This window comes from Siphateles boraxobius, unplaced genomic scaffold (assembly GCF_051911475.1).
Source record: "Siphateles boraxobius isolate OS27281-9 unplaced genomic scaffold, OSU_SipBor_1 54, whole genome shotgun sequence".
NCBI classification, from domain to species: domain Eukaryota; kingdom Metazoa; phylum Chordata; class Actinopteri; order Cypriniformes; family Leuciscidae; genus Siphateles; species Siphateles boraxobius.
In genome coordinates, this window is record NW_027509180.1 from 2,495,827 (window position 1) to 2,509,725 (window position 13,899).

The following is a 13,899-nucleotide window of genomic DNA, read 5'->3' on the forward strand; positions in this document are numbered from 1 at the left end:
TGATCACCATCTCCGTAGTGAACGTGCCTATAGAGAGAGTAGCCTATTTCTTTTCGTTTATAATTATTTCGTTTAAAGACATTTCAAGCTTTCTTTACAGATATATTTCTCATGTCTGTGAGGCATATACTGAGTTTCGGTTAATTTGTGATGAGATGCGCTCCAGTTCACGTGCAATGCAAGGGACCGCGCACGCGCCTCCATGTCATGACTCATGATTATATTGTCTGCTATTTGCTTCTTATTTATTAAATCCAGGCAATTGGTTGCTGAAAAAAATATTAAAATTAAGATACAATTTATACAAAACGAAATTCACTTTAAAGAAAGGCTTTCTACAAAACAAAACTTAATTAAGTGGCCAAAATCATGTCTGAGCATGTCTCCCGATATATTGCGCATCCTATCTTAGCCTATGTTCACTTTTCATAATCAACATAGATGGGGAAAAAATAACATTATTATTTTTTAACAAATATTAAACTAAATGCACTTAGTTAATGGCTACAACACGTAGCCTAATAGTAGGCCTGCATATTGTTATCATTACTTTTTTCAAGTTCGGCACGAATTACTATTAGCCTAAATGTGTTACTAAATGATTTGAATGTATTTTTAACATTGTTGTATTTAAGGACTGTATTTGTGTGTTATTTTAAAATTATTTGTTTTATGTGGTGGACAATATTGGAACGCGACATTATTTTATTTTTACTATTTAATTTATTTTACTATTTATTTTGTTTGGCTTTTATTTATTTCACGCAGTTGCACTTATTTAATTTATATTAATTTATAGAATGAGTCCCTGATTATATGTTGCATGTTCTCTTGTTGTTGTTTTTGTTGTTGTTTTTTTAGACAAAAAATGGATGGATTTATAGCGTTTTGAAAAAAAATACAATTAACTTTGAATTTATCATCAACAATATTGTTGTTTGATTTAATAATAATTTTTCATGATGGTGATGGTCTGGATCTCCAGAGAAGTGTCTCCTCTTTGCGGTCTTCCGTGTGTCCATGGCGTAAAATGAGGGCGTGGAGGAAGCGGATACTTGAATATATAGGGGCGTGTTATTCTAATGACGATCGTTTTCAGCCGCGGCATTTATCAAGGGCAGGTGTTGCGTACACCTGGATTTCAAAGGTACGCACAGCTTCATAAATCAAGCGGTGAGAGGAGTGTAAGTATAATCTTACGCCAACATATACGCCCGTTTCTACGCAAGAATGATAAATATCAGTATTGTCTTTAAATACCATAGTGAAAAAAGTATACTTTATTGTAATTGAAATATATCCCTTTTTTCAATAGTAAATTGAAAATATACTAACAAAAAATGTACTATGTATATAAGCATCAACTTTTAACGCACTTTAAAATAATTGTACTAAAGATTATTTTCAAAAATATACTTGAAGTGAAAATTCTGTTTATTTTTAAATGTGTATTTATTTGCAATTTAATTCAAAATATATATGTAGGTATATTTATAACTATGTGCTGAAAATGATCATTGTAACAATGCATTGAAAGTATACTTTCAAAATACATTTTTAAATAAAGAAAAAAAGTTGTATATTTTAAGTTAAATTTTAGAGAAATGTTTAAGTTTTCTTCTTCACGCTTGGAATTCACGTCATACTTGGACATAAATTGCTTTCAGAAAGTATTAAAGCATATGATAAATGCATTGAAAGCCCATTTAAAACCGTTTTAAATAAAGTGTATGCAATGTATAGCAAAGTAATATTTGTATATTAATCTGCATTTGTTATTGAAGACAAAGTGTACAATTTGGAAAAAGCCAAAGGTATCATTGAGCATATAGATTTTACTCAAATATAAGCCACTTATGCTATATTGCTTGTATGTTTTGAAGACACTCGTAATGAATTTGTAATGTAATTGTAACACAAATAAAATACACTTTAATATAACTAATCAAGCATGTAATTAGTCCCCACGGGCATATACTTACAGTATATATTACTTAAAGTATACTTTTTACATAAGAGTAAGTATACTCAAAAAATTTCCAATTTAGACAGACAAATGTACATTAAATACACTTAAAATTGTGCTCTACTACAACTTAATTACAACTAAAATATACTTAGTAAAAAAATATTTGTTCCAAAAATATAGCACACTTCCAGTCAACGAATCATTAACACACTTGAAGTATACTAAATTAGTCTGGCTGCAAGTATACTTAGCATTTTCCCCACCAGAGTAGAGCAGTTTTACAGGCTTTTATCATCTATCCCGACTCAAATAATGTGTTTCTAACAGCAAACACTCAGAATAAAGTGAGATGATCTGCTGATGATCCTGAATGTCTTGTTGAATGAGTGTTGATAGTCTGAGGATCATCAATATTAACAGATCTGCTGAAAACACTCTTTATTTCATGACAATAGTTCCTGTTTTCACCTCATTTATTATGCTGATGTCTTCAGATCTCCTGTAAATTGCCACTTAAAGCTCATTTCATTGGTGTCGGCAGACTGAGGGGATTTGTTGACTACTATATGTACGTTTATTTCTGTTTATGATTTTAACTGTTTTTCTTACCATTATTTATATTTTGATGACTTTAAATTATTTATATTATTTTCTAATTCTAGATACCTGTATTTCAATGAAGAAGCACAATAATGTTAGGATTAGCAATACAAATAATTAATGAATTGGCATCAGTTACTGTATGATGAATGACATAAATGCTTAGAAGTGTCATTTATTATAAAAACAAACTCAGTCATTTTTATCTTTTATTTTGGCAGATCAGCTCCTCCGAATTCATCATCAGTGAAGCTCCTCCCACTGTAATTACATCACCAATGAAGCTCCTCCCACAGCAATCACATCATCAGTGAAGCTCCTCCCACTGTAATTCTCCTATAAATTCTGTAAATTCCCATCAGCTGCAAGTGAAGACGAGCATCAGAGCATCAGGAAGAGCTGAAATCTGCAAAAACTGAGTTTATTAAAGAGGACAGTGAGAACACGAGTGATCCAGAACCTGCAGAATGAAACACACTGAAGATCCTGAAGAACAAAGAGGTTGGTGTTTATTCTTCATTCATTCATGATGCTGGAGAACATTCATGTTAGAAACATTCAAGCACATTTAGATAAACAGTTAACAAATGGTCAATAAAGGGAGGTTTCATATTGTCAACATCAGGTCAAACTAAATCTAAATATTTTAACTGTTTTATTTTACATTTATTTGATATATGGTTAACAATTTGTAACAATTTTACACAAATTTACCTCAATTTTGTGCGTATTTTTGTATAACAAATAATAATAATTCCAAAATGTTAAATTTTAAAATCTACTGCTTTACTGCAAATATTTGTGTTCTTTCTCGCAGTGAAATTCACTTGATCTTGTGTTTCTTGTGTCCCACTTTCACGTGCATGTGAAGTCAATGGAAGAAGTTCAGTGTGAACAGCCCCTAATTAAAACGTTTTAGTAGTTTTTAACATAATTCAGTTTCAATCTAAAAGTTGGTGTTAAAAAAAATTCTGTTTCATGGTATGACTAATTTTATTTCACGGTAACCATATATTTCACGAAATAGTTGTTTATATATGTAGTTATTCTCGAAAAATCGTTATAAAGGGCTTTAAATGATAAATAAACCCAAATACTTTCGAAATGAAAAGTCCTTCTCCTTGTTTGATTTTTCTTTTTCTTTATTTGGCAAATTATTTATTTGGTAAACTATTTTGATAGCTAAATATAGTGAACAAAACACACTCATCAACTTTTAGAAGAACTTCCCCCAAACTGACTGATATTAAATATAACTCATAGATGCAATTCAACTTTTAAGAAAAGTGTTGCTGAATAATTTTTTAAACTCATGTTATTGCTTTGCCTCAGTCACCAATCAGTTTATAATAACTGAATATTTTCTATTGAACTATTCTATTTATAATAAATTAGTTACTTTTAATTTGGTAGGATATTAGTAATACTATTATGTTTAAATGTGTTCCCCGGTACATTTTTGCCATGTCTGCTTATTATTCTGCGTTTTTTAAGGGGCTAGTTTTGCTCTTTTTGTGATATCTAGCAACCCGTCACCTGGAGCTTTAATCAAGAGAAGTTCAGTTGTGTCAAGTCAAGTTGATTCATATTCATTTATATAGCGCTTTTAACAATGTAGATTGCCCCAAAGCAGCTTTACGTAGATAAACATATAATTTAAGGTAACAGATTGTTTTGACCTTATAGCGGTTCTTGAATAATGTTTTTTCCAGCTAAAGTTAGTTTTGATTGATTTACTTCCGTTGAAATGATCATTTGTTATTAAATTAGGAGCCGCTAAGACGACACCGTTCTCTCTAAACAGACTTTAAACGCGAACCTGTGATAAACGCTGATGGTGTTCACATGCGCATTAAGAATTGATTCTATAGTTATGTGAGTTTGAATATATGTGCGCAGGTTTGTAATTCCCTACAAACCATGCCTAAAAAACGTCTCAGGTTACTATTGTAACCATAGTTCCCTGAGAACAGGGAACGAGACGATGCGTCCATCGACGCCATGGGAACGCCCCCAGCGTGACTGCGTCTGAAGCATCTATGTCAACTAGTCCAATGGAAAGAATGAGCGTCACGGGCGGGTGACGTCATGACCAGGATATGATAAAAGCACATCCGGTGCAAACCGGCATTAGCTTCGAAAATTGCCGAAGCAAGCCGATCACAGGGATGCAGGAAGTATGGCAGGGTGACGCATCGTCTCGTTCCCTGTTCTCAGGGAACTATGGTTACAATAGTAACCTGAGACGTTCCCTTACGAAGGGAACTCAACGATGCGTCCATCGACGCCATGGGAACGAGAATACCCAAAGCGCCAGAATTCCAAGTACCTGAGTGTCAGTCTGTTGTAACTAAGCACTAAGCACCTGAGAACCTGGGGCAGCATCCAGGTCCAAGCTGTAAAACCTCATGAATGTGAGCGGTGAGGACCAGCCCGCCGCATCACAAACGTCTTGCAGAGAACTCCAGATAATACGCTTAGAAGCCATACTCCTAGTGGAATGAGCCCTGACCACCAAATGGTTGGCCAGAAGACTCACAAGCAAGAAGAATAGTCTCGACTATCTATATGCTCAATAGGTTGGATTTTCTCGACAGAGAAGTCCGATGAACATAAGTGTCCAGTGCTCGCACTGGCACAAGAGGTTCAGCTTTTCCTGGTCCGAAAAATGGGGGAGGACAGAAACCTGCAGCACAATAGGCCTCGGAATAATGGTAGGCACCTTTGGAACATATCCATGTTTCGGGTAAGATTGCCTTGGCCATCCCGGTGCACTCAAGGCAGGTGGGGACCGAAAGGGCCTGAAGGTCTGACTCTTATAGGGACGAAATAGCTAGCAGAAAATAGTCTTAAAAGAAAGGAACTTCTCTGAGACCAAATCTAAGGGCTCGAAGGGAGCCCCAGATAGGCCTTCTAGAACTATTGCAAGGTCCCAAGCCAGCACCTTAGTGCAAGTTGCATGCCTCAGCCTCAAAGTGCCACGAAGGAAACGAGTGATCAGGGGGTCTCGACCCAAAAATGTACTACCCACCAGGGCGTGGAAAGCCGCAATGGCCGCCACACATATTATACCTTAAGCGTGGAAGGACATAGACCTGATACAAAGCGTTCTTGCAGAAACTCGAATACTGTGTTTACTGAACAGTTAACCGGATCCCACTGACGCTGGTAACACCAAGAAGTGAAAAACTCTCGAAATAGTGAATATAGTTTCCTCGTAGCGGGAGCTCTGGAGCTTAGAATGGTCTAAACAACCTCGGTTGAGAGACCACTCTCTATGAGTTGGGCCCCCTCAGAGGCCAAACCCACAGTTCCCAAATCCCCTGCCGGGGGTGCAATATTGCATCCCCTGCCTGAGACAGAAGGTCTCTCCTGATCGGGACCTCCAAGGGAGGTCCGTCGAGGAGAAAAATTAGGTCCGCAAACCAAATTCAGCTCGGCCAGGGTGGTGCTACTAAATAGGCTTATTCCATCCTGGCGGATTCACTCCAGAACTCCTGGGAGCAGAGCAACGGAGGGAAATGCGTACAGACGAAGCCTCGGCCACGTCTGCACCATAGCATCCAGCCCCGAGGGGACTGGTTGAGTGAGGGATAACCAGAGTGGACAGTGCGTCGTATGCTGAGACGAGAACAAATCCACTTCTGCCTGGCCGTAAAACTCCCATATTTGCTCCACCGCCTCGGGGTGGAGTCCCCTGGCCTCAGCCCCTGCCTCGACAGGGTGTCTGCTCCAATATTCTGGCCCCCCCTGGAATATACACTGCCCTCAGACAGCGTAATTTCTTGAGGGACCAAAATAAGAGGCCACCAACGTGTTGTCTGTGGGTCAAGAACCAGAGTTTCCTCCATATAACCAAGGCGCGGGGATACTGCCGCGTGATCTTGATCGTAAGGAGTGGGTTTCCCCTCAGGGAGAACCCTCTGGTCCTGAGCCACCTCTGTAAAGGTCTCACGTACAGCAGGTCAAAGGGTATCACATTGGACGCTGCTGCCCTGAGGCCTAACAGTCACTGTTCCAGAACAACACATGATGGCCCCTCAGGTCTGGGAGGAGATGTCTCAACGCATTGAAGACGACCATCATCTCTAGGCAATTCATGTGCCAAGAGAGATGATGACTCCTCCACAAGCCCTGAGCTGAGCGGCCTTCCAATACCGCTCCCCAGCCGGTGAGGGAAGCATCTGTCGAGATCACAACTCGATGGCAAAGAGCTCCCAACACCGGACCCTGGGTTAAGAACCAGTGTTTCCTCCATATAACCAAGGTGCGGAGACACCGCCGCGTGATCTTGATCATACGAAGTGGGTTTCCCCTCGGGGAGAACCCTCTGGTCCTGAGCCACCACTGTAAAGGTCTCATGTACAGCAGGCCAAAAGTTATCCCGTTGGACGCTGCTGTCACAAGACCCAACAGTCTCTCTAACTGTTTTACAGTGCGTGACTGGCCTAGCCTCAGCTCTTTTGTGGCTGTTAGGATAGCAGCTACACGAACGGGCGACAGAGTGGCCCGCATCGTCACTGAATCCCATACCACACCAAGGAAAGTGGTTCTCTGTACTGGAGAAAGCACACTCTTCTTGGCATTGAGCCTCAACCCCAACATCTGCATAGGAGCGAGAACGACACCTCGGTGCCGAACCGCTAACTGTTCTGATTCCGCTAGAATCAGCCAGTCATCTATGCAATTCAGAATGCATATACACTGCAGCCTGGCGGGGCCAGAGCTGCGTCTACACGCTTCGTGAATGTGCGGGGTGATAGAGCTAGACCGAAAGGAAGTGCCTGATACTGGTGTTCTTTGCCCCAAAGAAAACCTCAGGAACCTCCTGTGCTGAGGGAGGATGGAGATATGGAAGTATGCGTCTTTTAGATCTATCGTGAAAAACCAGTCCTCGGATCTGATTTGAGTCACGATCTGTTTGAGTGTCAGCATTTTGGAATTGAGTTCCAGCACCAAACACTCCAACAGACGAAGATCTAGTATGTGACGCAGCTCTCCATCCTTTTTTGGAACAATGAGATAACGACTGTAAAGACCCGACGCAATGTCGGGTGAGTACACCTGCTCTATAGCTTCCTTTGCTAACAGGGCCTTTACCTCTTGCTCCATTACCAGAGCCTGCTCGGGATGCACCACTGTGGGCAGCACCCCGTTGTAACGAGGAGGACGAGAACCAAACTGGATTCTGTATCCTTTCTCTACAATCTGCAGGACCCAATGAGAAATATTCGGCAGAAGCTTCCACGCTGCCAGAAAATTTACTAAGGGAACCAGCCTCTCGAGGCTGGTCTCTGGTGTTATCGAGACAGCCAATTCCGGAGCCTGAAACATAATGGCAGGAACTACCTGAACTGGCCGCTCTAAGGCCCCCCTCAGAGGGCGCGAAACCGATGCTGTGCCGCAGCATAGCATCAGCGACTCGCTGGAGACCGCTGCGTCCTGAAGCACCGAGGGTGGCAGGGTTGGCAGAAGGGTCTCGTGAGGACCCCGAAATGGAACGGGCACCGTAAAATGAGGTGTACACCGCTCCACTTCGGTCGGGGCTGTCCTCACAGGCCTGATGCGTGAACATCAGGACCTTTTTTTTCTTTTGAGCCGCAGCCTTCTCAGCGTGAAGAACGGTCCTCGGATCCGGCTTCTGCTTTGAAGGCTTTGGCTGCTGTGTTGTGTATGAGAAACTAGACGGCTGGAGCTGCTCACGCCCAGCAGCCCCAGGGGGTTGGACATAGCGAGGGAGAGATTATCTTGTATCTTTCTCTATGATTCCCATCAAATTGAGCCAGAGGTGTCTCTCAGTGACCACAAGGGCTGCCATCCCTGAGAGATAAATCTGTGGCCCGACGGAGTTCTCAAACCCCATCGGGCCAAACTCCCTCACTTCTGTCCAAATACCGCAGCAGGTCAGCCTGATATGCTTGTAGCACTGCTATGGTGTGCAAGCAGGCCCATGCTAGACCCACTGCCATATATGCTTTTCCCACTAGATTAAAAAATAGTTTTCTTTAATGGTTTAGTGAGAGAAGCCGACGCCTTCAGGTACGATACTGAACCGGGAGACAGATAGCTCGCAAGCGTCTGTTCTACCCGGGGTATAGCCATACCCTCTTAACCCCCAAATATCTGAATATACATGAATGTGGGGGCTAAAAGACAAGAGGAGAAAGGCTTTTTCCATGATCTAGACAGCTCGCTGTGCAGATCGGGAAAAATGGAAGGCCCCGTGATGGAGGTGGAAAAATAGAGGGAAGGAAACTCGTTTAATTTATTTTATTTTTAGGACGAGTGCCCCCTTATTTCTGCTGGCCATAAATATTTAATTTATCTACAGCCTTAGTAAACACTTCCACCAGCTTATTATTTTTTATATATATTTTTTATATATATTCACTTTATTTTATATATAATATATAAACTATCATATATATATATATATATATATATAGGCTATATATATTTCTCATACGCTGGGGAACGAGATGGCAAATTCACTTCCCCCACTTCCCGGAGGTAGAGCACTGAAGCATTGATTTCTCTCTCTCCCCGGGCGGAAGAGACCGCAGCGCGGGCTTCCGAGACCGGCGAGAGAGCACTGGATCCCTCGTGGAAAGGGAGGAGATAAGATCCGCGGACCCGTCTCCAACCCCGTAAAGAGATCCTATTCGCGATCCACAGGAATGCATTCTCCGCGCTGCCTCGGCAGACGCGGGACCTGTCACCCTGAGAATTGCGAGCCCGGCCACTTTCCTCGAAAAGTGACAGGCGGGAGCGGAGCATGCGAAGCGAAAGCTTCTCACAATGTTGGCAATCAGCCCCCTCGGAGGCTGATACCGCATGCTCTACTCCCAAACACATCACACAAAGCTCGTGTGTGTCCCTACTCGTTAAATAGCGCGAGCAGGGAGAACACAGAGTTGTGCAATTGTTTAGTTTCCATAAATATATATATATCAGACAGACAACAGTAAATATAACAGACAGTTTGACACAGATCGCTTGCTGAGGCAACAGAAGCTAATGCCGGTTTGCACCGGATGTGCTTTTATCATATCCTGGTCATGACGTCACCCGCCCGTGACGCTCATTCTTTCCATTGGACTAGTTGACATAGATGCTTCAGACGCAGTCACGCTGGGGGCGTTCCCATGGCGTCGATGGACGCATCGTTGAGTTCCCTTCGTAAGGGAACTACTTGTCTTGCCTATAAATTTTGATACAGAATTTTATTTTATTTTATCACTTCAGGGTTGGTACGTGAACCAAATTTTACCACAGCGCTTTATCTGTAGAGTGGTATAGGGATCCTCCATAGGGAGAGGCTAGTTGGCACTTCAGCACTGCGTTGTCCATCGGGTCCAGGGCGAAAGTATATTAAAGTTTTATATCAGCTATGCATTCCGTTAATTTTGTGAAACAGTCAAAGCTAACTCCATGTTTCCTAATGATATCTCCTAATGTTATCATGTACAGACTGAACAGCAGCGGTCTTAGTACTGAGCCTTGTGGTACGCCATACTGAACTTGTGATCGATAAGACATCTCTTCATTTACTGCTACAAACTGATAACGGTCTGATAAAGAATGTTGTGGTCAATGGTGTCAAATGCAAAACTTAGATCACGTAACACTAATAAAGAGATACAACCACGATCGGATGATAAAAGCAAATCATTTGTGACTCTAATGCGAGCGGTCTCAGTGCTATGGTGCGGTCTAAATCCTGACTGAAAATCCTCGCAGATATCATTTCTTTCAAGAAAGGAACACAGTTGTGAAGATACTGCTTTTTCTAGTCTCTTTGACAGAAAAGGCAGATTCGAGATCGGCCTGTAATTGACTAATTTTGTATAATCAAGTTGCGTTTTTTTTAACAAGCGGTTTTATCATAGCCAGCTTAAAGGTTTTTGTTTCGTATCCTAGAGACAAAGACGAATTAATGATATTAAGAAGAGGATCTATGACCTCTGGAAGCATCTCTTTCAGTAGTTTAGTCGGTATAGTCTAACATACAAGTTGTAGATTTAGATGTAAATTAACGAGTTTGCAAAATTCTTCCTCTCCTATAGCAACAAATGAATAAAATTTTTCCACTGGGAGACTACAATGCACTCCCTGATGCGATACTGAAGTAGACGGTTGCATAGTTATAATTTTGTCCCTAATATTATCAATCTTATAAGTGAAGAAGTTCATAAAGTCATTACTGCTGTGTTTCTTGGAAACTTCTGGGCTTGAAGCTTTCTTTTTTGTTAGTTTAGCCACTGTTTCAAATAAATACCTAGGATTATGTTTATTTTCTTCTAATAGGGTTGAAAAATAAGCAGATCTAGCAGCTTTTAAAGCCTCTCTGTAAGCAATCAAGCTCTCTTTCCATGAAATCTGAAATACCTCTAGTTTAGTTTTCTTCCAGTTGCGCTCCATTTTTCTGGCTGCTCTCTTAAGGGCCCGGGTGTGCTCGTTGTACTACGGTGTTGGACTATTTTCCTTAATCTTCTTTAAGCGCAACAGAGCAACTGTGTCTAAAGTGCTGGAAAAGAGAGAGTTAAAAGTTTCTGTTGCAATATCAAGTTCTTCTAAGCTATCCGGCATGCTGATGAAACTGATTAGGAAGATTATTGATAAAGCAATCTTTAGTGGCAGAAGTTATATATACAAGCAAATTATTTATAATGTAATTATTTTAAAACTAACAGGTACCTATTCTGTATTCCAGTCAAAAATTGTATGTCTGTTGTATATTTCTGGCAAAATATTCTTGTGCAATGTAGTTAGAGGGTAATTTTGACATCTGTGGGTTGTAAATTAAACGTGTATATATGTGTATATATATATATATATATATATATATATATATATATATATATATATGGCTGTATGTATGCATAGTATGATAAAAATTGAATTTATTGGCTTTTCTTACTAAACTACTTAACGTTAAGCCAAAAAAAATAGTTTCTGCTATGATTTTAGTTTAGAACGTACCATGTAGTACCTAGTACTTACCTTATTTTATTGCAATGACACTTCAATGTCAGGGCAAATATACTGTGTAATTAAAACGTTTTTTGTTTTTTTTTTGTTTTAGTAGAGTACCTTTCTCTGTAATTACTGTGCAAATAGTGTTGTTTCGTATTGTTACATAGTAAGTAGTGTTTGTTACCCGTTTCAACTGTGTATTTACAGGGTAATTGTAACTCCTGGGGCTGTAAATTAAAGTGGTGCTTGTTACCCCCTTGTTCTGTGTAGTTACAGGGTAAGTGCAGTAAATATACAATAAAGGATCCCATTTAATTTCTGACTTTTATTTTACAAAAAAAATTCAAAACAAAATTTCAAAGTATTTACCCTGTAACTACACAGAACAAGGGGGTAACAAGCGCCACTTTAATCTACAGCCCGCAGGAGTAACACTTACCCTGTAAATACACAGTTGAAACGGGTAACAGACACTACTTAAAAATACATAAATTATTTTTTTATTTTAATGCAGTTGTCTGTTACATCTGGGATAAATGTAATCTTCATTCACTCCATATTTCTCTCTGTAAACTATTTTGATTATTTAGAAACTTTTAAAATTAGAGTTTTTCTTTCATGTTAGACCCGATGGAAGAGAGCGAGGAGAGTGAAGAACTGAGTGAAGTGGAGGAGGAGAGTGAAGAACTGAGTGAAGTGAAGGAGGAGAGTGAAGAACTGAGTGAAGTGAAGGAGGAGAGTGAAGAACTGAGTGAAGTGAAGGAGGAGAGAGAAGAACTGGGTGACGTGAAGGAGGAGAGTGAAGAACTGAGTGAAGTGGAGGAGGAACATCATGTCCAACCTGGAGAAAAACCCTTGAGTCGCTCAAAGACTAAAAATACATTTTTAAAGAAAAGAGCTAAGAAATCTTTCACCTGCACTCAGTGTGGAAAGAGTCTCAAAAGCAAACGTAATCTTGAGAATCACATGAGAGTTCATACCGGAGAGAAGCCGTTCACATGTGATCAATGCGGGAAGAGTTTCAGTCATTCATCATCCCTTAATGTTCACATGATGATCCACACCGGAGAGAAGCCGTTCGCATGTGATCAGTGCTGCAAAACATTTATTAGTGCATCAGCCCTGAAGACACACCTGAGTGTTCATACGAAGGAGAAACCGCATTCATGTTCTGTGTGTGGAAAGAGTTTTTCACTGCTGCAATATTTACATAGACATGAGAAAATACACACTGGTGTAAGAGAGTACATGTGCTTTGAGTGTGAGAAGACTTTTTCTTCACCAAAGGATTTAAAACTGCACCAGAGAGTTCACACTGGAGAAAAACCATACAAGTGTTCACACTGCGACAAGAGATTCAGTCACTCATCATCTCTGAAAAAACATGAGAGGATCCACACTGGAGAAAAACCTTACAAGTGTTCACACTGTGACAAGAGATTCAGTGTGTCATCATCTCTGAAAAAACATGAGAGGATCCACACTGGAGAAAAACCTTACAAGTGTTCACACTGCGACAAGAGATTTAGTGTGTCATTATCTCTGAAAAAACATGAGAGGATCCACACTGGAGAAAAACCTTACAAGTGTTCACACTGCGACAAGAGATTCAATGTGTCAGAAAATCTGAAAAGACATGAGAGGATCCACAGCAGAGAGAAGCCGCAGACGTGTGATCAGTGTGGGAAGAGTTTCTCTTTTAAAACTCACCTGAAGCGACACATGAAGATCCATGCAGTGGAGAAACACATCAACACAGTCTGGGATCACAGTAAGTAGTTCATCTTTATGTGCTGAGAAACAAAAGCTGCTTTTCCACCTTCGGAAAATGTTCCAGTTGTGCTTCCACTTGAGCCTGGCACAATTACAAACCGTTCTCGACCCTGAACTCTCAGCACACTTGGCTAACCCTGTGCAAAGTTCAATAATGACAACAACATGTTCCAAGAACATGGTTCATGTTCTCACCATGCACCATTAATTTTCAACTGCGTTTTGTCCATAGACATGTTTTTCTATGGAAGCAGCTTCAACTCAAGCTTACATAAACCATCCAGTGGGACTAATAATGCTTGGATGATTAGTATGGTAGCAAGATACCTAAATTATGCAGGTGGAGCTGGGGAGGAACGCCAGAGGGCAATTCCATGCAAAGGTCATCCTTACCATGAAAAAATAAAGTTTTTACCAAAAGAACGAAACCCTTTTTAAGTTGTCCATTTAGGTCTGTAATATACTGTATTAATGTGTTTTAATGAACATTTTAAGAAAATTGCCTTGTTTATCCACCAGATATGAGGTGAGCAATGTTGGAGAATCTTGCAACCTCTCCTCTATCTGATGCTTGAGTCTGG

The 13,899-nt window shown here is 40.4% G+C and overlaps 1 protein-coding gene across 1 annotated transcript in view; it reads left to right on the plus strand.

The window, feature by feature from the left end:
• Positions 1-2,809: 2,809 nt before the first annotated feature.
• Positions 2,810-13,899, plus strand: part of LOC143714362 (uncharacterized) — a 58,683-nt gene continuing 47,593 nt past the window's right edge. The window contains exons 1-2 of the mRNA XM_077205479.1: positions 2,810-3,070; positions 12,171-13,316. Coding sequence (XP_077061594.1) covers positions 3,037-3,070; positions 12,171-13,316 — 1,180 coding nt within the window. The 5' untranslated portion in view covers positions 2,810-3,036. The remainder of the gene's footprint in view (positions 3,071-12,170; positions 13,317-13,899) is intronic.